The sequence below is a fragment of the Prionailurus bengalensis genome, chromosome A2, assembly GCF_016509475.1.
Source record: "Prionailurus bengalensis isolate Pbe53 chromosome A2, Fcat_Pben_1.1_paternal_pri, whole genome shotgun sequence".
In the NCBI taxonomy this organism is placed as follows: Eukaryota; Metazoa; Chordata; class Mammalia; order Carnivora; family Felidae; genus Prionailurus; species Prionailurus bengalensis.
Window position 1 is genome coordinate 69,007,623 of NC_057348.1, and position 27,305 is coordinate 69,034,927.

Below are 27,305 nucleotides of genomic sequence, written 5' to 3' on the forward strand. Positions count from 1 at the left end.
ACCACAATTTATCCATTCTAAAATTGATGGCTATTTTGGTTGTTTTCAGTTTGGAGCTTTACAAATAATGCTAATAGGAACGTTCCTATATATGTCTTTCAGTTCGTGCCGGCATTTGTGTGGGCTAAGCCTACTAGTGGAATGGTGGATCATAGGATGCGTGCAAATTCAACTCTAGCTGTTACTGCCAAACAGTTTTCCAATGAAATCCAACCCATATTGCATGAGAGTTCCTTGTTACTCCACATTCTTGCCTACACTTAGTATGGAAATTCTTTTTAATTTTACCTTTCTGCTAGGTGTGCAATGGAATCTCATCATGCAACTTTAATTTGCATTTGTGATGTTGAGCACCTATTAATTAGTCACTTCAATATCCTTTTTTTGTGAAGTGTCACTTTGGGATGCTTGAGTATCTGGTCTACTGTATTGTCTTTTTCAAAAAATAAAATTTCTTTATATATTCTAGATATAAGTTGTCAGTTTAATGTACTACAAATATCTTCTCCTAGCCTATGGCTTAACCTTACACTCTTAGTGATGTCTTATAAGTTTTCATCACAAGGAAAAAAATTTGTAATATGTATAGTAACAGATGATAACTAGACTTCTTGTAATGATCATTTCACAACATATATAAATATTGAATCATTATGTTGTACACCAGAAACTAATATAATGTTGTATGTCAATTATACCTCAAAAAAATAAAAATCATATCGTCAAAATTTAAAGCCTGGGAACAAATCCAATGAAATATATGTAAGATCTCTATACAGAAAGCCATAGAGTAGTATTAAGAGAAAATTTAAAAGATCTAAATAAGCATATAGATGTATGTGAGGGATTTGAGACTCAGAATTACAAAAATGTCAGAATTCCAGAAGTTAATTTTTTTTTATTGACAAGCAGATTCTGAAAGGTGTATGAAATTGCAAATCACCTAGAATACCAAGACAATCTTGAAGAAGAACCAAGTGGTAGAACTTTCCTACCTGACTTTAAGACTTAATACAAAGTAACAATAGTTAAAATAGTATTGGGAAAAGGATAGACAAATAGACCAAAGGAAACAAGAGAGACCAAGAACAGACTCACACATGCATGCATACTTGACTTCTGACAAAGTTGGCAGGATAGAATAATGAGTAAAGGCAATAATGCTGGGTCAGTTGGATATCCAATGGGGAAAAACTTAAAAATTGTCCCTACTGATGCTATACACATAAATAATTCCAGATGGGTTATATATATGAATATTAAAGGTTTAAGAATAAAGCTGCCAGATGATAACATGAAAATAGCCTCATGGCCTTGAGTTAGCAACAGTTTCTTAAACAGAGCCCAAACAGCAACATAATAGGACTACATTAACATCTGGATTGCTTTAACGTCTGAAGGTGATCAAAGAGTTTGAAAAAATAGGCTACCAAGTAATATATTAATAATACCAATAATTGCTATTTATTGAGCATTTACTGTGTATACAGTAAGCAGCCTACCAGGCTTCAAAAGCCTTATCTCATTTAACCCTTACTATTATTATCATTAATAGTAATTATTAATAATATGAGAACACTAAGGCACAGAAGGTTTAAGTATCTTGCCCAAAGTTATTTTCACTGCTAGTAAGGAACAGAGTTTCAGTGAGACTCTGGAGCCTACATTCTTAATGATTCACCTGGTGCCTATTTAAGCTATTGGATTTATATGTTGTAGGCATTTAACTGACATACTGATGCTGAACCTGAAGAGGACGTGTAGGATGCAAATATGTCAGGAGCCCCCAGATCCATCTGGATACATCTCAGTGTTACATACTAAAAGACGCTGAAAGATAACAAAAATATTATAAGCGTATGAGCTGAAGATTCTATAGATAAATATCTCAGAAATCAGGTCAAGATCATACTAGTAGGTTCAATTTTCCTGTCTTCCTAATCATGTTTCCACAAAGGTACATGTGGATTGTTATGTTGATGGGAAAATATTTTTAAGACTTAATGGAAACTAGTTTTTAGACTTAAATAACCCCTTGTCAGAATGTACAACTTTCAGCCAGCCTTGGGGCTTTGCACTGCCTGCTTTCATTATATCACCAGGTTATCATGTCACTATCCACCAATAAAATATCTGAAGGATCTGTGAACCCAAGAAAGCCATAGGTAGCCATGTATTGGTAGTGGTAACGACAAACTTTACATTAATGAGATCCATGATAGCCAATCTCCAATTTTCCTTTTTCATTAATCTGGCTGTGGTGTATTGGGCTATCACTCTATCTTTGTTAACCGGGTACTAGGAGATGGATGAATCCCACATTTGATGGGACACAGTATAGATGGAACCAATCTTAGTTAATACTCAATCGTTTTTAAGAACTGAAACTTCCTGATACGAATTCTGGGTATACACTGTTTACTAAAAATAATAATAAAAAAAAGAGCATAGGGAGACTTTCTACTCAAGCAGATAGAATGCCCATGATATTCATATTGCCAGGGAAATAATATAAGACTAGAAGAAGTTACCATCATGTGAGTCAGCCCTACCCTTGCCAATTCTTTTCCTGACAGATGGACAGATAAAAGATCCCAAACTGTGTCTGTAGATTAACATTCTAAAATTTAGTCACTTGTAGGAATATAATATTAACACTCATTTGAAAAGATTTGGCTTATGGGACCCCAACTGACTTCATCCAGAAGGAGCTTAGTCATTTGAGACACCCACACGAGGTACTTTCTTTCCATTCCTTCCCTCCGTCCTTTTTTTTTCTTCTTCAAGTTTTTATTTAAATTCCAGTTAGTTAACACACAGTGTAATATCAGTTTCAGGTGTAGAATTCAGTGATTTATCACCTACACACAACACCCAGTGCTCATCATTTCCTTTCATCTTTTTTTTGTCTTTTTCTCTTCTTCTTTCCCTCACTCTCCCACCCCTTCTTCCTTCTCTTCCTCCCTCCCTCATCCCTCTCTCCCTTCCTCCCTCCCTTCTGTTCCTTCCTTTGCAATAGATGTTTTATTGTCTTACTTGTATAGCCTTATATATAAATTGTCAATCAAGATATTATTCTAGAAAGGAATAAAAGAAAAGTAAATGTAATTTTTAAACTCTCATTATATCCAAAGTTCTCTCAATCAAAATTAGAATCTTTAAAATACCCAGTTCAGCAAAGAAACTATAATTATGTCATTTTTCATGAAGATGTTTTCTCTTTTAAGCCAAGAACTATCCAGCAAGAGAGTTCCTAAGTGTAAATCAGCAATAAAGAACATTCTCTTTGGGGTGCCTGTGTGACTCAGTCTGTTAAGCTCAGGTCATGATCTAAGGTTTGTGAGTTCAAGCCCGCCCCACCCCCCGCGTTGGGCTCTGTTCTGAGCACAGGGCCTGCTTGGGATACTCTCTCTCCCTCTGTCTCTGTCCCTCCCCTTCTTTCGTGAGAACGCTCTCTCTCAAAATAAATAAACAAATAAATAAACAAATAAATAAATAAATAATAAAATAGAAATAAAATTTAAAAACCAACAACATTCTCATCTCTTCTTTGTTACGCAAGTCTTCAAACATGCCCTGTGGTCAAGGTGCCACTCTCTGCACTTACACAGATCTATGCTAATTCCTGGAGCTGATTATTGGGGACAACAAAGAAGGAATAGGCTGAAGGGTCAGAGAAGGTGAAAGAGATTCAGATAGACCAAAGAACCTAAGCACAAAGCAGGTATGAGTGTAAGAAAACATCCTGTGAATTTAATACCATATGCAATCCATGCTTTCCACAGCAACACAAGATGTAGACAGCCCAATAAGGGCATGCCTAGTAATTTCATGATTAACAACAAAGATGTTATTTAGTTCCAAGGCTTCAACTCATAATTTTACTGGCATCCTCAAGTGCTTCATACCCTCTTTTTCCCTGACAGGACCCCAGGGGCTCCTAGACGTGGCCACAGCACAGCACAGCTCTTCAGGGTGCTAAACACATCCTCAATTCTGCTCCGGGAACGTTTCAAAGACAACAGTGTGAATGGCCCCACCCAAAGTTGGACAATGCAGTGCTACTGTCACATGATCGTGTTGGTGGCCATTAATATCTTCTTTTTTATTTTTAAGTTTATTTTGAGAGAGGGAGAGACAGACAGACAGAGAGAGAGAGAGAGAGAGAGAGAGAGAAAGTATGAGCAGGGGGAAAGACAGACAGACACAGAGAGAGAGAGAGAGAGAGAGAGAGAGAGAGAGAGAGAGAGAGAGAGAATCCCAGGCAGGCTCTGCACTGCCAATGCAGGGCTCAAACTCCCGAACTGTGAGATCATGACTTGAGCTGAAACCAAGAGTCAGACGCTTAACCAACTGAGCCACATTAATATCTTCTTGTTATTTTTTTCTTTAAAAGCAAACAGAAACAACTAAATGTCTAATAGTGGACTGGTAAAATAAATTCTGTATAAAATCTTGCTATAGAATCATATTTAAGAGGAATTCTGGCTGCTACAATGGAATGATTTTGCCAGACTGTAACTCTTTAACTATTATAAAATCTGAACAAAAAAACTTAAAAAGACAAAAGTGTACAGGCTCTGGAGTATGACGCAAAGCAGGCAGAAACTGGAGTGCAATCATTCTTTGAAAATCAGAAAGCCCTGGGGGCGCCTGGGTGGCGCAGTCGGTTAAACGTCCGACTTCAGCCAGGTCACGATCTCGCGGTCCGTGAGTTCGAGCCCCGCGTCCGGCTCTGGGCTGATGGCTCAGAGCCTGGAGCCTGTTTCAGATTCTGTGTCTCCCTCTCTCTCTGCCCCTCCCCCGTTCATGCTCTGTCTCTCTCTGTCCCAAAAATAAATAAATGTTGAAAAAAAAATTTTTTTTTAAAAAAAAATCAGAAAGCCCATTAAGCAAGAGATTTGCAGTTATGCAGCTTCTGGTCTGAAGGTTCTCCTCAGTCCGCAGGCAGTTCAAGGCAGCCAAAAGCCTCAGCCTTACTTGCTTAAAATGTCAGATGACAAAATTCGGGGGGCTGGCAGAGCCAGCAGATAGAAAGCTAAGGAAGAAATCCTAGACAAGATGGAGACATAGAGGGGATAAACCCCCAAATCTGATTGTAAATTCTGCCCATTTCTTGGCTGATTTGCTACGCTACACGTGCATGGGGAGACTCCAGGGAACCCAGCAAAAAAGTAACAGCTGAAAATGAAAATAATAGAGATTTTGGCTGCTGTTCCCAGCAGGGGAAAGAGTTTGATTTTTTTTCTAATTATATTTATTAATATTTTAAGACATATGTTAAAGATGAACACCGTATTGTGTTTATAACATATATAGATGATATAAACATGTTAACAATAACACAAATTATAGGGTGATGTATACCTTTTGTTTGTTTGTTGTTGTTTTACTTTATGGTGGAAAAAAACACCTAACAAGATCTACCCTCTTGACCAAATTTTAAGTGCACAATATATTACTGTTGACTATAGGTGCAAAGCGGTACAGCAGATCTCCAAAGCTTATTCATTTTGCTTGACTACAGCGTTATGCCTGTTGGTTAGTAAGTCCCACTTCTCTCTTCCCTCAGTCCCTGGCAACCACCATTCCACTTTTTGATTCTACAAATTTAACTATTTTATTCAAGTTCTTAGTCCATTTTTTAATCAGGTTATTAGTTTTTTCCTACTGAGTTGTAGGAGTTCCTTGTATATTTTGGAGATTAACCCCTTATCAGATACACGATTTGCAAATATTTTCTCCCATTCCATAAACTGCCTTTTTTACTCTGCTGATTGTTTCCTTTGCTGTACAGAAGTTTTAGTTTGATATAGCCCTAGTTGCTTATGTTTGGTTTCGTTACCTTGGTTTTTGGTGTCACACTGGTGAAACCATTGCTAAGATCAATGTCATGAAGGTTTTTCCGTGTTTTAGGAGTTTCACAGTCTGGGGTCTTATGTTTAAGTCTTAATCATTTTGAGTTGATTTTTGTGTGTGGTAGGAGACAAGGATCTAATTTTGTTCTTTTGCACGTAGATATCATTTTCCACCACCATTTCTGGAAGAGAAATTGTGTATTCTTGTGTATTCTTGGCACCCCTGTTGAAGATCAGTTAACTGGATGTATTGTCTGTGACAGAGTCACATGACATTCCTCCTCTACTAACCTTATTTCTGAGGTTGGAGAAGGCATACCTTAGCCCTGGGAAGATGACAGGGCCACTATTTACATAAATCACCCCAAATATATCAGCCTCATTCTTGTGGCCTGATCACTCTCCAGGCCACTCTCTTAGAATCTGGGTCAGGCATGGAGACCCTAGGAAAACCCCAGAGATACTACTCCTGGAGCTCCTGGCGTATCTGGTTTGTACCCTGCCGGGGCAAGTGCTCTGAAGGAAAGACATGGGAAGAGGCCCTTGTGTGTTTTTTCAGGGCTTGGGGCTCCCTACCCTGATGGCACTGCCAGACTTCTCCAATCCTAGGATAAAAGAGGAACTTAGAGAATTCTGAGGAAGGGCCTAGGGAGGTATTATGTTATCTGTCTTATCTCTTTATCTTTTTCCCTCTCTTCCTCTGGTCACCTTGCCAGGTCTCATGGGGGCCATATCAGAGCCCATTTGAATGATGCCATGCAATACCCACTCCCAGAGCCCGCTTTCTGTACAACAACCAATAGTAAATCTGTGTCCCAACATGGAGCCCAGGTGTCTTGAGTCTCTCTACCTCACATAGTGCAAGTTAGAACAGTCCTTTCTTTCACCTATATTTTTAGAGAGTAGAATCAGAGCTGCTCTCCAGCACTTGGCTATCAGTCTCTCCATTGTTTTTTTGTGTATAACAGCTTTATTGAGATGCAATTCATTTATCATATAATTACAATTTGCTGGGATTTAGTATACCACAAAGTTTTGCAACTATCACCACAACCAACTTTAGAACATTTTCAACACCACACAAAGAAACCTCATACATCCTAATCATCACTTCCCAATCTCCATTCTCCTAAACCCCACACAACCACTAGTCTATTTTCTGTCTTTATAGATTAGTCTATTCTGGGCAGTTCAAATAAATGGAATCGTACAATGCATAGGGTAGGAGGGGAATCTTTCCATGTCATTATTTGCTTAGGAAGTCAGAGAGTTAACTAGTCAGTCAACTCTTTCTTCATAAATGAAGGGTAGTGGGGGGTGGGGGGTGATGGGGGGACACTGTCCTAAATGAAGTTCAGCTTGCAATCAGGAGAGGCCTGTTTCTTGCATGGAGAAGAGCTCAGGAAATAATCAACTAGATGGAGGCAGAGCAGCCATCTGAGTATAGAAGATATCTTATAGTTTACTCATTTCCAAAAAATACCGTTATTTTTTCCCAGAAAGACCTTATCTCTGCAATTGCTCTGAGTACTGTGGGGCAGATCCCCCTAGCTTATGAATAAGGTCACATGAATAGGTCACTGGCTCATTACCTGCAAATTGATCCCCACCGGAACATATGGGAGTCTTCATGGTACATCTCCTATGTTCATGAATAATTCTTCTCCCTGGGTGCTGCCTCTATTTTGCACTATCTCTGCTGTCTGACAGGCTGTGCCTGGTCTGTAGTAAGAAGGGGGAAATGCACAGGCTCCACAAAACCCATCTTTCCTTCCGTGTGCCTTTCTCTTTTCCTACCACCCATCGCAGGTTGAGCTGAGGACAAGCTCCAATCCCACATTGTTCTCAGAATCACACCATGCCTGCACACAACTGAGGCTTTGTTCCTGGGCCAGATGGTTATATCAGGCTCCCAGGGCATAAAGAGAAGACCAACTCTTGTAAATAGCCTGGTTTGGGGGCTGCCCACAAGTCCCCAGACCTTCTCAGAGATATCTGAACCCCAGCAGTGAGATCCCTGCTGTCCCTTTAATTTCCTGAGTAAATACCTATGTCTCTTATATTCTGGGGTGCTCAAGATGAGCTTGTCCCTGAGCATGCTGCTCTCAGTGTGGCCTTTCTCCTAAGGCCAGGTTCCAGAAGCAGAGCTGAGGAATGATTTCAACAAGAGACTAGGGTGGAGACGGCAATGTTACCACAACCTTGGGTCTAAATCTCCCATATGAAGTCCAGTTACTAGCTTTTCATAAGCACAGTGTTGGTGTTGCTGTTGTTGTTTTAATTTTTTTAATGTGTATTTATTTTTGAGAGAGACAGAGACAGAGCGTGAGCAGGGATGGGGCAGAGAGAGAGGGAGACACGGAATCTGAAGCAGGCTCCAAGCTCTGAGCTGCCAGCACAGAGCCCGATGCGGGGCTCAAACTCACAGGAAGTGAGTGAGATCATGACCTGAGCTGAAGTCAGATGCTTAACCGACTGAGCCACCCAGGTGCCCCCATAAGCACAGTGTTTTAAGTTCAGCTCCTCCTTCCACCTTAGGTCTTGACCTCATGTTCCTCAGGAGCCTGTGTGAGGTGTGGTGCCCAGACTGAGTCCTGCAGTGATTCCTCAGCAATGCTTCTTGCTCCTTCCTAACCTTCCCTGTGATCTAACCAATTTCTGGGTTCCTTTTTGCCTTGCTGTCTATCCCTTAGTCTGGAACAAGTTAAGCCCTCACTAATTCCTAAGCCTAGAAACCAAACTAGATATTTCGAACAGTCATGATAGATTTTGATCCTACTGAGGAAAGGAGTATGGAAGAGTATGGAACTGTCTGTTTTGACTCAGAGATTTCCAAGGATGACCACGCCCTCCTCTGGTAAGAACCTTTTTAACAGTCCCCACCAAGTCTGAGGAGAACAGTGGCCCTGTGCTTGGCCACCAGGGGCCGTGCCACAGATACCCCACGCTGACAGCTGTCACAGGGACAAAAACAGCAAAAGATGCTCTCCAATGTGCCATCTTTTCTTCCCGGGAATGCCTACAGAACCCAAACTTGGTAAAAATCAAAAATGCTTTTGGATTCTACAACGATAAGCATAAAAAGTGTAAACATAGCATCCCACTTACATTCTGAATTCCAGCAGAAGCCTTAAATCTCTTGAAATATCCATGACTAGGCACAACATTCGGGCATCTTCTAACTCTCCTTTGGCATGTTTGAAGCGATGCCTAGCCTTTCTTTGATCACCACCTTTCAATCATAAATTGAGTCCCACAAAGCAAGAAAGTATATGGATGATGTCAAAATATGGGAGCTGTCACAGGGAGGCCTAGTAAAAAAAGACAACAGGAAATAGGAAACATTAGCGGGTGATGTAAGTGCTCTCGGCCAGGCACACTTTGCAGCATTCATCTACATGTTGGACTGCTATGAACTTTCCGTATCTCTGAAATGAAATATCCCTAATGGAACAGCTTGCTGAAGGTAGCAGCTCTTACACTGTAGTTCTCAGGGGGTGCCTGGGTGGCTCAGTTGGTTAAGTGTCTGACTTTGGCTCGGGCCATGATCTCACTGTTCGTGGGTTCGAGCCCCATGTCAGGCTCTGTGCTGGCAGCTCAGAGCCTGGGACCTGCTTTGGATTCTGTGTCTCCCTCTCTCGCTCATGCTCTCTCTTTCTCTCTCAAAAATAAATAATGAACATTTAAAAATTTGAAAAAAAATTGTTGGTCTCAGAATCCCTTTACACTCTTAAAATTTATTGAGAATCCCAAAGAATTTTTGTATGGACAATACCTACTAATAGGTACCAATTTAGAAATTAATCCTGAACATTTTTAATTCTTTATTAGTTTGGCAACATAATAAATGACATACTATAGGTTAATGTAGGCAACACATTTTTATGAAAGGTAACTACTTTCAAAACCAAAATAATATACATGAGGGAAGTGGCCTCATTTTACATTTTTACAAATTTCTTTACACCTGAGAGAGATTAACTGAACTCTCATACTTGCTTCTCTATTAAATCTGCTATGACGTCTTATATCACGTTGCCTCTAGAAAACCCCATTGTACACTCAGGAGAAAATGGTAGTGAAAAAGGCGAATAATAGAAGAGAGTTCTTCTTGCTGGACTCCACTGTCTACCTAAGTGCTCAGGGCGCTCAGTGTCCGGTCACACACCTCGCAAGCGATGAGTCTGACTCGCAGAGTACTAGCTGGATGGGTTTCAGCAGTCCCCGTTGCTGCTCAGACAGCTGCCATGGTTTACCTAGTTTACAAAAGATTTTATGTTCAAGATCATCGCAGCAAAGCCACCGCACACCTTCACATCCAGAAAGACAAGCCCAATGGGTACTGCCATTGTTGGTGGTCCACGAATTTCCCATCCTGTGAGGTATTGCACGCAAAACACAATGAAGAAACTGGGGACAATATGAGACCTCTAATCAGGAAGAGATAAGACATTTAAATGGATAGTTTTGAGACCGCAAACCAATTTCTCATGATGTTACCTAATTGGTTTTGGGGTTGTTTTTTTTTTTTTTTTTTTTAGCTTTTATTATTTAAGTATAGCTGACACACGTTATATTGGTTGCAGGTGCACAACATAGTGATTTGACAATAGTATACGTTATGCAGTGCTCACCATGATAAGTATAGTTACCATCTCTGGCCATACAAAGTTATTATGTTATCAACTGTGTTCTTTATGCTACAGGGACCACCACCAGTTCTGTGCAATGTACCTGCCCTGGTCTAATACCCTCCCAGGGGTATATTGCAAACTGCAGCTTTCCTATTCATGACATTTACCTTATTTGCTACATCATGGTACAAAGTTGTTTAAATTTTTTTTAAAAGGAAAAAAACCTCATGGCTTGTGAATTATTTTAGTTCTGTGAGGATCTGTTTCTTTATATTTCAAATAATGACATTAGAAGATAGTTGTAGGTTGAAGTTAACATGTTAAATTGCTCTCAAAATTTTAAAAAGAGAAAAAAGAACATTTTTGGCCTCACAGCCGCCCCAAAAGATTCCTGATCATACTTTGAGAACCAGTTGCCGGCTTAAGGGATCAAATTTATCCTAAATTAGGGGTATAAAGCACATGTAGTGTCTGTATATGGCTTGCAGCTGGAAGGAACCATCTTATGTATTGAGAACGGGGGTAACAAACAAATCCCTCCTCTGTACCCCCTGGGCTAGACTGTTTCTTCCCCAACAAGCCAACAACCCAGACCCTGATGGATGGACAGAGTAGAGGGCAATCTCAAGAGGGATTTGCAGGGTAGAAGAAGGGAATTTGGTGGCCTGCTTACTGGGACTTCCTCTTGTACCACCCAGAGGAAAGGCCTTCATCATGGAGGCCTGGGTGGCTCTGGCAGGGACTGGAGGACTCACTCAGGGGCTTAGGAACACGGACAAGTCTAAAAGCCTGTCATATGACATGCACATGAAGAATAAATAAAAATATAAGTATTTAATAAATCAAAACACGAACAAACAGAACCTCAGGCCTTCACATGTATTCAGTAGATGCTCCTTCACCTGCTCCCCCAGCCCCCCGGCCAACATGCACGCTATCTAGAAGTTTCCATCATGTAGCCCCACTCACCGTCTCAGGGCAACCTATCTCCACAGGAGGAACACTCACACCTTCTGCATTTAAAAGCCTCAAAGAACTGTTACTTCTCTGCAAAACAGTGTAAATGAAATTTCCACTTACAGCAAAGTTGCAGGTCAGACAGCGTTTAGAAAAAGATGCCAATTCCTTAAACTGGGTGTAAATTTTTTAGTCTTTCAAAATATTGGTGGTCCTTCAGATATGTTTGTGTCCTTGGCAACAATTGTTCACAGGTTCCCACCAGCTTTTAAGAAGGAGAAAAACTACCTTCACCTCATAGCAGGTGGGAGAGAGACAGCAAGGTCACCAGATTTAATTAACAGCGCAAAGCCTGCAGTGGCTGTTTGGGCAACACCTGCCTGTGATGTCCTAGTCTAAACAACCCAAGCTTTGGTGAACATCTGTCTAGTGAAGATGCTATTTTGTCTAGTGAAGCCTCCTCTGAGGTGGGAGAAGGATGAGCATCAGTGGTTAGGGGATTAAATTTCCTTCAAGGGAAGGCATGAAAGTATGGGAGCAGTAAGAAAATTTCTTCTGCTGAGGGTGGGACCCCAGGACAGAGACGAAGCAGAAAGGGGAAGAGTCCCTCAAAGGATGCAGCTGTACAGTCATACTTTCATACCAGTTGTTTCCTTGAACTCTGAGGATAGTTATGCTGACTAATCCCTTTAAAATTATTTCCTCCTACATGTCATCGCCCATGGACATCCTATCAGTAGGGGGTGTTTCACATGTACAATCCTGTGCAGTTGGGGGAGACAATAGTACAGTCAGTAGTGAGAAGCCAGGCCACAGAGACAGGAGGACTGGTCCTTTACTGTAGGGTACTGTGTTTTCCTCTATGTCACTGTTCGTTATACTAAAGCATAAGCATACTGCTTGGTTCCAGAAAAGAAAAAAAAAAAAAATTCTTACCTTTCTCACCCACTAACTTGGAGCTGGAAGGGCATAAAGTATCTTTTTAGTATCTGTCATCACCTAGCATCATCTGGCATTCAATCAATGTTTAAATGCGGGGGGGGGGGGGGCGGGGACGGGAGGGGGAGGACTGAAATAAGATATTTTCTTCAAGGAGAAATTATTAGATCTATATGGTCCCAAATAATGAAAGTAACAAGAACAATGAGAACCAACAGACTGTTTTTAATCATATTTGGATTATATAAAGGCAACATATATTCGCTTGTGTCCTTTTATTATATTCTGTTCCTGGGCAATTAATATTGGAGGAATCTTTAGGGCCAATTAAATATTTAGATGATTAAGTATGCTTCCACATTACTTCTTGTTACCAAAGATATGTTTATTCAAACCAGTGGGACTGAAATAAAACGTGAAAAGGGAAAAAAAAAAAAAAAAAGGCCTGTGGCTCCTCCTCCAGACACCCCCCTCCCAACTGTGATGAATAGGAGGGACTGTTTCCCCCCCTGCCCCTGGGAGACACTATCCTTGCAGTGTTTTAGGCTGTTTTGAAATTCTTTTCTTTGGAACAATTTTTTCCCCCTTAATATCAAAGAGCTGCTGCTGCTCGCGAGGCTGGCTGGCGCACCAGGGGCCGAGGACACCAGAGGCACCGCTCGGCTGGTGAAAATGCAGATTGATGATGGCGCGTCCAGGGACGCGCCTTCCCTGTTCTGCAACCCGCACACACCTTGAATGACAGCGAATTATTCTCTACAGGTTTTTCCTGCGGGAAAGTACCCCGCGCGGCCGTTCGGCTTTCTCTAGAAAATCGTGAGACGGGCTCGGCCGCAGAAGAGGAGCCGGAGCGGCGATCCCGGGAGCGCTTCCAGAGAGCCCGGGGGCTCCGGCCTCTGCCGCGAGCGTCTCCTCGGACCGGCTGTGCGGGCCGCGGGCTGGGAGCGGACGGCGGCGGCGAAGAGACCGCGCGGTCAGACGTGAGCGGACTCGGCCGCCTGGAGCAGCGGAGGGCCCGGCTTTAGTGCTCCCCGCCGGGCAACTTTCACCGGAGCCCGCGCCGCCGGGGCTGGGCGGCCCGGTCGGCGTCCAGGCGGGGCGGGGGCACCACGTGGAGCACACCGGCTGCCGCCAGATGTGCCAGCCACCCGCTCCGAGGCAGGCCCCTCGGAGAGGCTCCGGCCCGCCCCGAAGCCCCGCCGGTGCTCGCAGCTGGCGGCCTTCGTAAAGAAAGCCCTCGCCTTCCGCCGCGCTAAGTCCCGGGGAGAGGCGGCGGCGCGAGCACTCCCGGCTCCCAGAGCGTGGCTCAAAGCGAAGCGCCTCGGCAGAAGGTTTGTCCCCGCCCGCACGCCGTGCCGCGCGGCCCCAGTGGTGGGGCACCGGGCGCGCGGCGGAGATGGGCGAGACCATGTCAAAGAGACTGAAGTTCCATCTGGGCGGGGAAGCGGAGATGGAGGAGCGGGCGTTCACCAACCCGTTCCCGGACTACGAGGCCGCGGCCTCGGCGGTGTTCGCCGCCGGAGCGGCCGAGGACACAGGCTGCGCTCGCCCCCAGCCCACCGCCGACGAGCTCGGCCTCCCTTTTCACAACGATGGAAAGGTGAGTCGGCAGCTGGCCTCGCCCGGGCCTTGGGCCGCGCCAGGTAGGGGGGGGAATCCCGCCGATGGTAGAGTCCATCCGCCCCTCCCCGCCCCCGTGTGACGTCACCGGTCCGCGCCCGCGCGAGAGTCCCAACCTGGGAGGGCGCCGAGATCGGAGGCGACTGTCTCGTGGGCGCTTTCTGTGTTACGAAGCTGCGCTGCTTCCGGGAGGGAGGGCTGTGGGTTTTGTTTTGTTAGCCACGTTCCCTTTGATAGGCACCACTTTTGATACTAAGACTCATGCTTCAAAACTGAAAAGTCTTGCCAGCCTTAGCCAGCTTGCCCACACAGAAAACCAAGAATCCTTTTTCACAACTTTCTGTCCACTCAGCTTTTATCTCTTATTCTGGAACAACCAGTCCTTTTACTTGAGGACACAGTTGCACTTTTTTTTCTTTAACAAAAGACATGTTCTTCATATTTTTCCTTATCCAAAGAAATACATTGTGTTTTTTCTTAGCCCACTTTTAATACACTGTTGTTTCCTTTTAACCTTGTTATTTCTATTTGTTTTAAGGACATGTATTGACTAGAGAATTCTTAATCCTTGGAAACCTTTATTTCTAGTAAAAACTAAGAAGTAAACAATTACGGATTGCCTGTTCCACAGGTATTCTGTAAATTGGCTATTCTATGAATTTCACGATTTCTAGAAGTATATTCATCCTTACAGTAAATTTTTCAGTGTGGCACACCTGTTTACCAATGAACTTAAATAGATTTAGTTCTTTTAATAAGAAGCCAAAAGTAGCTGAACGTATGTTCAGTAATCAGTGCCTCAGAATTTTATCTTATTTGGAAATGATCTAGACATGATGTGGGAAACAAAGGCAAAGGAACTGTAGATAAAATTAAATTTCCAGATAACCTGCAGCCCATTGACAGATACTTGAGAAAGGCAGAGTCTGACATTCTTCCAGGAACTCCCACCTGTCTGAATGCTAGGTAGAGGGAAAAACAACTTTAGCTTGACAATAGCTAGGCCTCCAGGATCCTGTGATTCTTCTTTAGCAGGTGAAAGTCCTTTTGGAAACTTGCTTTACCTCCCCCAACTCCCAAGCATATTATCAGTCACCCCTCACAAGCACAGTGCAGCTCTTTCTGCCCAAGGGTCCTGTCCCCGTGCTTCAGTGAAACCACCTTTTTGTACTGAAGGCATCTAAGAATTCTTTCTTAGCTGTCAGCTCCGAATCCCAACACTCCAAACCACATCAGAGATTTTAATTTACCTGTTGTTAATAATTATGTGTGACTTATTAATGAGAATTTCATGAGACATTAAACAGGTAGCCTTCATATGAAGTTGTTTTTCTGGCTGACAAATTTTATAAAAGATAACATGATCTTATGACTAGTGCACCCAGATAGAATAAAAGCTTTATGTCTGCATTATATTTAATGCTGAGAATGTCGAGAACTGACCTCTGTGCTGTGGAGCCGTAATATGTAACGTGAAGACAGAGTTGGAGAATAAAGAAGGAAAATAGTTTGTTACATTGCTGGGCAAATGAGGCTGCAACAGGCTAAGGCCTTTAAAAACTGCAAGCCCCCCACAGAAAAGGGCTGGGGTGGGGGAGGTTTATAGGAAAATACAGGATCTAGCAGGTTTTGACTGGAATTGGGTGCTGCCAGCCTCCTGCCTCTTGCCTTTAGGGTGGTACCAGGTTCCGGAAACAAAAGTCCTTAAGAATGGAGGGAGGGAGCTTTGCAGAAGAGATGAAAAAGGTTACTTTAAAATCGAGCTTTACTGAAGCATGAATGCAGCCATTTTGATTTTTGTTCAACTTTATGCTTTTAACTGGTTTCAGTAACCCTTAAGACATGCCTATTTTAATTAAACCAACAAAGTTTAACTGGCTTCTGTTTACCGAAGACTATCCTAGATCATGTGAATTTGAAAACCATTTGGATTCGTTTCTGTGTTTCTGAGAGTATACTTAATTTATGTAAGCACTTATTTTTCGTTACGCTAATTAAATAAAGCTCTTTTCAAATTAGTTTTGGCTGTAACATTTGTAGGTTAAAAAAAAAAAAACACCCCATCGTTAACATACATGTATAGACATACATAAAAATACAGAAAGGCAAAACAGATCTTATGGTTCGGGGTTCCTAAAGATCTTGTAGAACATTTGCATCTCAAAGGCACAGAGAAAGGATATAAATGTCTGCAAAGGGCATATGTTTCCTAAGTCCAGATCTTTTACTGTATCTGCAAGACTTTTGAGATGAATAAGGTGAGTTCTGGGATTGGTTAAAAGGATAGATGGACTTTGAATGGGTTCGAGAGCTACATTGCTTTTCTGTAAAGCCTTATTTTGTAAGAGAAGTACAGTTGTTTTTAATTCCTCAAAGAATTGGATTGCAACCTGAATGATATCAAGAGGCTGACCTAGCCATCCAGCTATATTATCTTCAGTTTGCTTCTTCTGGTTCACTAGGTAGAGGGTAGAATCTGCATTTTTAACAAGCTTCCAGGGAATGCAGATGTTCGGGTTCACAGATCCCACTTTGAGGAGAAAAGCTCTAGAGTATACTCCCTCCCTAACCCCCACTTTAGTCCATTTAGAATCAAGAAAAAAGCATTATATTTCTCTGGACAATTGAGAAGTGCTGATTTCCTTATTTTTCCCTAATACGCTATGAGGTTAAACAAATTTCGGAAGTAAAAAAGCATACACTTTAAAACAAAACCAGAAAATTGTATAAAGAATTATAAAATAAAGCATTTCCAACAGCTCAAGATTATGTCAAATTATAGATACCATGTAAGAGTGTTCTTTATCTTCTTTTTTTCTCTGCTGAGAAAGCTTTCAAATTCTTAGGATCTGTCAAATCCTTCAGAATTGGCTCCAGTCTACCTCTTCAGCCTCATTACCACCCAGGGTTATTCAGGCTCCCTCCTCTCTAGTCATATTTTACCCCTCGCCAGTCTCTTAACGTAGTTTCTTGTAAGTCCCTGTGCATGCAGCTCTCTCCTTAATCTGTCAAATCTGTGCTGTTAAATTAATTAAACAAGGAGGCCATTACACACTGGGGTGGCTCTCATGCCCTGGTGGTCTACATAAGCAAACCAAGATCTAAGTCAATAAATACCCCACGGTTGCAAAATCAAAACGCTAAGGATAACCAATCACAGATAGCAAAGTAGGCTTAAGCTACAGCCAGTCGAATAACTTCCGTCCTTTGCTTCTGTCTCTCCCCTGGCTCCTGTCAGCAGAGAGCTCCTAACCACTTCTGGTTTGGTGCTGTCCAATTCAAACTGATTTGTCCTTAAATAAATTTTTAATATGCCTCAGTTTATCTTTTTATCAGTTCTGGTGTCAGAAGAGGGACCTAAAGGTCCCTCCCCCCCACCCATGGGTCCCAGGTGCAGTGAACGACCAACCAGGCAAAGTACCTGTTGAGCCCCTGTGGCTGCTTTCTCATTGCCTCTGGAGGTCGCCGCTGAGTCCCTCCTTGGATCCTAGCTCTGCAGCTTTTGCATTATGAAGCTTCTGACTTTACTTAAACATTTCTTTTTCCAGACTCAATCCAATTCAACAACCAGACTGGGTCTGGGGTTGGGTGGGGTCTGACTTAAAACTGAAATGGGGGGCGCCTGGGTGGCGCAGTCGGTTGGGTGTCCGACTTCAGCCAGGTCACGATCTTGCGGTCCGTGAGTTCGAGCCCCGCGTCGGGCTCTGGGCTGATGGCTCAGAGCCTGGAGCCTGTTTCTGATTCTGTGTCTCCCTCTCTCTCTGCCCCTCCCCCGTTCATGCTCTGTCTCTCTCTGTCCCAAAAATAAATAAACGTTGAAAAAAAAAAATTAAAAAAAAAAAAAAACTGAAATGGGTCCCATGTGAGAGTTCAGATGAGTAAAATTTTGTTTTAAGGCTCAAGCTTAAAACCTTAACCTTATCAAAAACAATCTTGAATTACAGTGGCTACAATCGAGAACTTTTAACCATCCTAGATAAGCTTATCCATTTATAAGTTGCCATAGAGAAAAAAGGTGTCAGCCAAGCACATGCCTTAGAGGGTACAGGGAAAATTATTTCTCCTCCAAAGTTTGAGGACTAGGATGAGACCCACTAGGATATCCTCTCCAGAGCCTACAGATCCTGAGAAAACCATCAGAAGCTGGCAAAGCGTGAGATTCTTACTAGTCAGCTCTCCCAGATCTCTACCTGTGGTTCTGGGTCCGGAGAGGAAGGTCAATTTTATGTTGTCCCTTCCTTTCCAAATTCAAGTTGGCAGGAAAAAACATTTGTCAAAATTATATCCCTGAATGTGAGTCATGAATTGGCTTTCAGGTACCCACTGCTTATTGATCCTTTCTCTCCAAGGGACAGCTATTGCCTTCTTATTTTTCTCTTTTTGTGTCCTGAGAACTTGGCTTGGGTATCTGCCTGCCTGCAGCACACATGTCCTTGTGTGTGTAGGCAGTTCAGCGGTCAGGTGGGGTGCTCCAAAAATACGGCTGCACAGAAATGTGTGCTGAACTCCATTTGTGGCTGGGGTCCCACCACGTGTTGCTGGCTTTCAGAGAAGTTGTCTGAGTTCTTCCTTGGGCTATCTTTGGGAGTGGCTCCAGATCTTGGAAGTTTAGTGTCCTTTGCACCCAATTTGGGATGCTTCTTGCATCCAAGGGGTTTCTCAATACAATCAGAAATATTTACTTTCAGAATCCTGACTGAAACCTGACAAGATATCTGAAAGGATTTTTTTTTTTTTAAGTAGCTCTATGGTCAGCAGTTGGCCAAATGGAAGCTGATATTCAGAACCTGAAACTTTTTTTTTTTTTTTGAGACCTCCCCTAAGCTAAAATGAAACTATGTACCCAGAGGGAAGGAAAAATATTTTGGAGCCACTGTGGAAGAATTTACTAAACATTCCAAAGACACAGCTCTAAATCTAGAACATAAGACTCTTCTGATTTCCATCTTAGTTGAAAATCTTCTCCCTGATATAAAGAAGCAAACTGAAGATAATATAGTTGGATGGCTAGGTCAGTCTCTTGATATCTATCATTCAGGTTGCCATCCAGTGATCCAGAAACTGCATGTAACAGGTCCCCAGGCTAGAGCATTAGTATGCCTTTTGCTTGGGAGGAGCACCGCTCTACAGTTTTGTTGAATTTTTTAAAATATGAACTTGGGGCACCTGGGTGGCTCAGTCAGTTAGGCATCTGACTTCTGCTCAGGTCATGATCTCATGGTTCCTGCTCTCAGCACAGAGCCCACTTTGGATCCTCTGTCCCACCCTCTCTCTCTACCCGTCCCCCGCTTGTGCTCTCTCTCTCTCTCAAAAATAAACAAACATTAAAAAAAAAATTTAATAAAAAAAGTCGGATGCTTAGCCAACTGCCAGGCACCCCACTCCTGCTGTATTTAAAGCCTTATTCATATTCAGCAGTTTGGTTCATGCATAACTTGAAAGCTTACCTTATGTTTTTAGGATTCCTTTATATGTGCATGGTTTTTGTTTGTTTGTTTGTTTGTTTGTTTGTTTGTTTGTTTGTTTTAGAGAGAGAGAGCATGCAGAGCCGGGGAGAGGCAGAGAGAGAAGAGAATCTCAAGCAGATTCCAAGAGTTCAATCCGGAGCTCAATCCCAGGACCCTGGGATCATGATCTGATGTGAAATCAAGACATTTTACCAACTGAGCCACCCAAGTGCCCCATTTAAACACCTATTTACATTTCACTTTTCTATTTAGAGATCATGATTTCTTTACAGATTTCTGTTATTTCCTCAAACACAACTTTCATCAGAAAGTACAGAAAAGGGCCGCGTGGGTGGCTCAGGCAGTTGAGTGTCTGACTTCCGCTCAGGTCATGATCTCGGGGTTCCTGGGTTCAAGCCCCACATTGGGCTCTGTGCTGACAGCGTGGAGACTGCTTGGGATTCTCTCTCTCTCCCTTTCTCTCCGCCCCTTCCTCGCTCTCAAAATAGATAAACTTCTTTTAAAAATATAGAAAAAACAAATATTTTAGAAAGAAAATTATTACATATTCCTTACTTTTCAGACAGGACTACTTGTTTTTTTCGGAAAATACCGTGTCTTTCACCTAAACATCTTTTTTGTTTCCTCTTTGTACTGCAGCATAGAGTGCCTTCCCCTGTACTTTTCACATGGCAAACTCATCCTTCTAGAAGACTCATGGTAGATTCTACCTTCTCTGTGAAGCTTTATTTCATTTGTCATAGGAATCTTTGTTACTTGGCCACACCCACACCATTCAAAGGGTTAACTAAGTAAGTTGTGTTATTTCTCTATTGCTGCCATAAATTATTGCAAGTTTAGCAGCTTAAAACACCACCTATTTATTTGCTCACAGTTGTGAGGCAGAACTGGGAACAGTGTGGTTCAGCTGGTTACCTGCTTCGAGTTTCACAAGGCCAAAATCAAGGTGTCAGCACGGCCGCCTCCCTTTCCGGCAGCACTGGGGATGAAATGCTTCTGGTCTCCTTCAGGCTGTGAGCCCAAACTTGAAGAACTTGTGGGGGTAGCACTCTGGTCCCTATTTCCCTGCTCTTGCCTTCCAGGGGCTGCTCTTTGCTCCTTGATGCTGCCTGATTCTTTCTCATGCTCTCCTTGTGGCCCCTTGTCACCTCTCACATGTCAGGTCTCCCCTGTCTTCTTCACCTTCTCCCACATCCTTCCGACTCTACACAGAGAAAGTTCTTGCTTTTAAACGTTTATTTATTTTTGAGACAGAGAGAGACAGAGCATGAACGGGGGAGGGTCAGAGAGAGAGGGAGACACAGAATCTGAAACAGGCTCCAGGCTCTGAGCTGTCAGCACAGAGCCCGACGCGGGGCTCGAACTCACAGACCGCGAGATCATGACCTGAGCTGAAGTCGGCCGCTTAACCGACTGAGCCACCCAGTCACCCCAAAAGTTCTTGCTTATAGAGGTTTGTGTGATTAGACTGGCTCTACCTGGATACTCTCCCTAAAGTCTTTGACTTGTTTCAGGTTCCAGGGATTGGGGCACAGATGTCTTTGGGGCTGTTCTGCCCATCATAAAAGTCCTTAGCATATTGGTTAAAAGTTTGGAATCTAGAGCTGGCTACCTGGGTTCAGATTCCAATTCTACCACTTATTGTTTGTATCACTTTTGGCAAATTACTTTACCTCTCTCCCTGTGCCTCATATTTGTCATCTGCAAAATAGGGGTAATAATTATATCTTACCTGTAGGGTTGTGTCGATGACAGTGACAATGACTGATGAAAGGGTACTAATGGACTTAGAGGACATACATTCTTTTAATGGAGCTTAGGAAACTTTCTGCACACAGCTATGCAAAGGAGGCTCAGCAGTGGTTTTTGTTTTTGTTTTCCATTGGAGGAACAAGCTTTCATGGACTTCTACCCTACAAAGTGCCCCACTGATGATACCCCCTAACCAAAGAAAGGTCTCCTCCAGTCTCACAGGGGTTGTTAATGCCTTTCCATCTCCTCTTCACCCTTCTGAACACTCTGGCTATACACTTGCCCACCTTCAGAAGCAAGGATTTAAGAATAGCCATAGTGAATTCCTGAAGGGTGAGTTGAAGATGGTTTTCTAAGATGTATCATTTTCCTAGAAGCTCCAGGCTGTAACCATGTATGAAATCTCTCTTCCTCTCTCTCTCTCTTTGTCTCTGTCTCTCCACACACACACACACACACACACACACACACACACACACAGACATTTATTATGTAGCATCATGATTATCTTTATGTCTGTCTCATTAGACCAAGAGCTCTGGAGAGTAGGAACCCAGTCTTATTCACCTTTTGGCCCAGTAACAGTGCCTGGCACACGGAAAACAATGATTATTTATTTTTCAAATGAATAACTGAATAATACTAAGCTCAACATTTGCTAATAATCCATATCGTGTTTCTGCTTCTTTTTCTCAACTTTACTTTTTATTTAAATTTTAGTTAACAGGCATTGCAATATTGGTTTTAGGAGTAGAATTCTCATCACGCACGCAGTGCTCATCACAAGTGCCCTCCTGAGTACCCATCCCCCATCAACCCCCCCATCTTCTACCCACCTCGCTCAGTCAACCCATAGTTTGTTCTCTATAGTTAAGAGTTTTTTGTGGTTTATTTCCCTCTCTTCTCTTTTGTTCCCCCTTCCCATATGTGCATCTGGTTCGTTTCTGAAATACCACATGTGAGTAAAATCATGGTATTGATCTTTCTCTTGTTGACTTACTTCACTTAGCATAATATATTCCAGCTCCATCCATGTCATTACAAGTGGCAAGACTTCATTCTTTTTGACGGCTGAGTAATGTTCCATTGTGTATATATACCACATCTTCCTTATCCGTTCATCAGTCGATGGACATTAGGGCTCTCTCCATAGTTTGGCTATTGTTGATAATGCTGCTATGAACATTAGGGTGCATCTACCTCTTTGAATCTGTATTTTTGTATCCTTTGGTAAATACCTAATAGTGCAATTGCTGGATTGTAGGGGGATTTCTATTTTCTTATGGAACCTCTATAATGTTTCCTAGAGTGGCTACACCAGTTTGCATTCCCACCAACAGTGCAAAAAGGTTCCTCTTTCTCTGCATCCTTACCAACATCTGTTGTTTCTTGAGTTGTTATTTTAGCCATTCTGACAGGTGTGAGGTGGTATCTGATCATGGTTTTGATTTGTATTTCCTGGATGATGAGTGATGTTGAGTATCTTTTCATGTGCTTGTTGGCCATCTGGATGTCTTCTTTGGAAAAGTGTCTATTCATATCCTTTGCCCATTTCTGCACCCAGGTTATTTGGTTTTTGTGTGTTGAGTTTGATAAGTTCTTTATAGATTTTGGATACTGTCCTTTATCAGAATTGTCATTTGCAAATATCTTCTCCAATTCCATCAGTTGCCTTTTAGTTTTATTGATTGTTTCCTTTGCTGTGCAGAAGGTTTTTATCTTGATGAGGCCCCAATAGTTCATGTTTGCTTTGATTTCCCTTGCCTTTGGGGATGTGTCTAGTAAGAAGTTGCTCTGGCCAAAGTCAAAGAGGTTGCTGCCTGTGTTCTCCTCTAGGACTTTGATGGTTTCCTGTCTCACATTTAGGTCTTTCATCCATTTTGAATTTATTTTTGGGTGTGGTGTAAGAAAGTGGTCCAGTTTCATTCTTCTGCATATTGCCATCTAGTTTTCACAGCACCATTGTTGAAGTCTGCCTTTTTTCCATTGGATGCTCTTTCCTGCATCGAACTTGTTGAAGATTAGTTGGCCATACATTTGTGGGTCCATTCATCGAACTCTGTTGTGTTCCATTGATCTATGTGTCTGTTTTTGTGTCAGTATCATATATCTTGATGATTACAGCTTTGTAATATACCTTGAAGTCTGGCATTGTGAAGCTTTGAGTTTTGGTTTTCTTTTTCAAAATTACTTTGTCAATTTGGGGTTTTCTGGTTCCATACAAATTTTAGGATTGTTTTTGTAGCACCGTGAAGGATGCTGGTGTTATTTTGATGGTGATTGCATTGAGTGTGTCGATTGCTTTGGGTAGTATAGACATTTTAACAATGTTTGTTCTTCTAAACCATGAGCATGGAATGTTTTTCCATTTCTTTGTGTCCTCTTCAGTTTGCTTCATAAGCTTTCTGTAGTTTTCAGTGTGTAGATCGTTTACCTCTTTGGTTACTTTTATTCCTAGGTATCTTATGTTTTTGGTGCAATTGTGAATGGGATTGATTCCTTGATTACTCTTTCTGCTGCTTCATTATTGGTGTGTAGAAATGCAACCAAATTTTGTACGTTGATTTTATATCCTGCGACTTTGCTGAAGTCCTTGGTGGGGTCTTTGGGGTTTTCCATGTCGTCTGTGAATGGTGACAGTTTGACTTTTCCTTGCTGATTTGTATGCCTTTTATTTCTTTTTTATTGTCTCATTGCTGAGGCTAGGATTTCCAGTAGTGTGTTGAATCACAGTGCTGAGAGTGGACATCTCTATTGTGTTCCTCACCTTAGGGGAAAGCTCTCACTTATTCCCCATTGAAGATGACATTAGCTGTGGGCCTTTCATATATGGCTTTTATGATGTTGAGGTACGTTACTTCTGTCCCTACTTTCTTGAGGGTTTTTAATCAAGAAAGGATGCTGTATTTTGTCAAATGCTTTATCTGCATCTATTGAGAGGTTCATATGGTTCTTACCATTTCTTTTATTAAAGTGTTGTATCACCTTGATTGATTTGTGAATACTGAACCAGCCCTGCAGCCCAGGAATAAATCTCACTTGATTATGGTGAAGAATTCCTTTAAAGTACTGTTGAATTTTGTTTTCTAGTATCTTGTTGAGAATTTTTGCATATAGGTTGATCATGGATATTGGCCTGTATTTCTCCATTTTAGTGGGGTCTTTGTCTGGTTTTGGAATCAAGGTAATAATGCTGGCTTCGTAGAATGAGTTTAGAAGTTTTCCTTCCATTTCTATTCTTTGGAACAGTTTGAGAAGTATAGGCATTAACTCTTCTTTAAATGCCTGGTGGAGGGGCGCCTGGGTGGCGCAGTCGGTTAAGCGTCCGACTTCAGCCAGGTCACGATCTCGCGGTCCGTGAGTTTGAGCCCTGCGTCAGGCTCTGGGCTGATGGCTCAGAGCCTGGAGCCTATTTCCGATTCTGTGTCTCCCTCTCTCTCTGCCCCTCCCCCGTTCATGCTCTGTCTCTCTCTGTCCCCCAAAAAAAGAATAAATAAATAAATAAAAATAAATAAATAAAATGGTTCATTTCGTGTTATGCGACTTTTTAAAAAATAATAAATAAATAAATAAATAAATAAAATGCCTGGTGGAATCCCCCCCTGGGAAGCCATCTGGCCCAAGAGTCTTGTTTTTTGGGAGATTTTTGGTTATTCATTTAATTTCTATACTGGTTATGGGTCTGTTCAAATTTTGTTTTTCTTCCTGTTTGAGTTTTGGGAGTTAAGGAGTTTCTAGGAATTTGTCCATTTCTTCCAGATTTCCCAGTTTTTTGACATATACTTTTCATAGTATTCTCTAAGTGTTTGCATTTCTCTGGTATTAGTTGTGATCTCTCTTCTTTCATTTGTAATTTTATCTATTTGGGTCCTTTCTCTCGCTCTCTCTCTCTCTCTCTTTTTTTTTTTTTTTATAAGTCTGGCTGGGGGTTTATAGATTTTTTTAATTCTTTCAAAGAACCAGGTCTAGATTCTATGGTCTGTTCTAGCATTTTGTTGTTGTTGTTTCTTTATCATTTAATTCTGTATTCTTTATTATTTCCCCACTTCTGCTGGCTTTAGTCTTTATTTGCTGCTCCTTTTCTAGATCCTTTAGCTTTAAGGATAGGTTGCTTATTTGGGATGTATCTTTCTTCTTGAGATAGGCCCGAATTGCAATGTACTTTCCTCTTAAGACTGCCTTTGCTGCATCCCAAAGGTTTTGGACTGTCGTGTTTTCATTTCCTTTCCTTCATGTATTTTTTAATTTCTTCTTTAATATCCTGCATAGCCCATTCATTCTTTAGTAGGTAGCACTTTAACCTCCATGTATTTGAGGATTTCCAAAATTTTTCCTGTGGTTGACTTCAAGTTTCATAGCATTGTGGTCTGAAAGTATGCATATTATGATCTGAATCTTTTTGTACTTGTTGATGGCTGATTTGTGACCCAGTATGTGATCAGTTGTGGAGAATGTTCCATGTGCAGTCAAGATGATGTGTATTCTGCTTTAAGATGAAATGTTCTGAATATATCTGTTAAGTCCATCTGGTCTACTGTGTCATTTAAAGCCATTGTTTCCTTGTTGTTCTTCTGCTCAGATGACCTTTCCATCGCTGTAAGTGGGGTATTGAAGTGTCCTACTATTATGGTATTGTTATCAATGAATTTCTTTATGTTTGGGATTAATTGATATATATATTTGGGTGCTTCCAAGTTGGGTCATAAATGCTTCAATTTTTAGTTCTTCCCTTTGAATAGACCCCTTAATTATGATATAATGCCCTTCTTCATCTCTTATTTCAGTGTTTGTTTTAAAATCTAGTTTGTCTGGGGGCGCCTGGGTGGCTCAGTAGCTTAAGCGTCCAACTTTGGCTCAGGTCATAATCTCATGGTTCGTGGGTTCAAGCCCCATGTCGGTCTCTGTGCTGACAGCTCAGAGCCTGCCTGTAGCCTGCTTTGGATTCTGTGTCTGCCTCTCTCTCTGCCCCTCGCCCACTCACAGTCTGTCTCTCAAAAATGAATAAATGTTAAAAAAAATTAAAAATAAAATAAAATCTAGTTTGTCTGATGTAAGTATTGCCACCCCAGCTTTCTTTTGGTTTCCATTAGCATGATAGATGGTCTTCATCCCTTCATTTTCCATCTGTAGGTATATTTTGGTCTAAAATGAGTCTCTTGTAGGCAATATATAGATGGATCTTTTTTTTTTTTTTTATCCTTTCTGATACCCAATGTCTTTTGATTGGAGCATTTAGTCCATTTACCTTCAGGGTGATTATTGAAAGATAGAAGTTTAGTGCCATTGTATTTTGTTACCTGTAGAGTTGGTGTCTCTGGTGGTGTTGCTCTCTGGTCCTTTCTCGCTTTTGTTACTTCTGGTTTTGTTTTTTTGTTTTTGCTTTTGTTTTTTCCTCTACTTAAGAGTCCCACTTAAAATTTCTTGCAGCATTGGCTTAGTGGTCAGAAACTTTTTTAGTTTTTGTGTATGTGTGTGGGGGGAGGCGGGGGGAACTCTTTACGTCTCCTTCTGTTTTGAATGACAACATTGCTGGATAGAGTATTCTTTGCTGCATATTTTTCCCATTCAGCACTTTGAATATATGTTGCCACTCCTTTCTGGCCTGCCAAGTTTCTGTGGACAGACCTGCTGGGAACCTGATTGTTTTCCCTTATGGGTTAACAATGGGTTCTTGCAATGGGGAACTTTTGGGTTCCCTTTGCTGCTTTCATGATTATTTTTGAATTTTGTGAATTTAACTATGATATGTCTTCGTTATGGCCAATTTTTGTATAATTTAATGGGAGTTCTCTGTGCTTCTGGGATTTTAATGTCTGTGTCTTTCCCCATTTTCAGCTATAATTTGCTCACATAAACATTCTTCCCTTTTTTTCTCGTTCTTCATACTTTGGGGCTTTAATGATATGAATATTAATACATTTTAATAATTGCCGAGTTCCCTAAGTCTGTCTTCATGATTCCTGACCTTTGTTTCTCTCTTCTCTTCAGCTTCATTGCTTTCCATCATTTTATCTTCTCTGTCGCTAATTTGCTCCTCTGCCTTGTGCATTCTTATTTTTATGGACTCCATTTGGGTT

At 41.7% G+C, this 27,305-nt stretch overlaps 2 protein-coding genes across 3 annotated transcripts in view; one reads left to right on the forward strand and one right to left on the reverse strand.

Moving 5' to 3' along the window:
• LOC122487680 (translation initiation factor IF-2-like) overlaps nt 1–13,798 on the reverse strand; it is a 29,782-nt gene extending 15,984 nt beyond the window's left edge. Inside the window, exons 1-3 of one of the 2 annotated variants that reach the window (XR_006298437.1) lie at nt 13,122–13,233; nt 10,027–10,114; nt 8,967–9,169 (exon numbers count right to left, since the gene is read on the reverse strand). Coding sequence is in view for 1 of the 2 variants with exons in the window: in XM_043588479.1 (XP_043444414.1) it covers nt 13,145–13,798 (654 nt within the window). In the remaining variant the exon portion in view is untranslated. Of the gene's footprint in view, nt 1–7,101; nt 9,170–10,026; nt 10,115–13,121 lie in introns of those variants that run through there. The other variant, XM_043588479.1, reaches the window with a different exon arrangement.
• Nucleotides 13,785–27,305, forward strand: part of LANCL2 (LanC like 2) — a 60,490-nt gene continuing 46,969 nt past the window's right edge. Inside the window, exon 1 of the mRNA XM_043588478.1 lies at nt 13,785–13,988. Coding sequence (XP_043444413.1) covers nt 13,785–13,988 — 204 coding nt within the window. The remainder of the gene's footprint in view (nt 13,989–27,305) is intronic.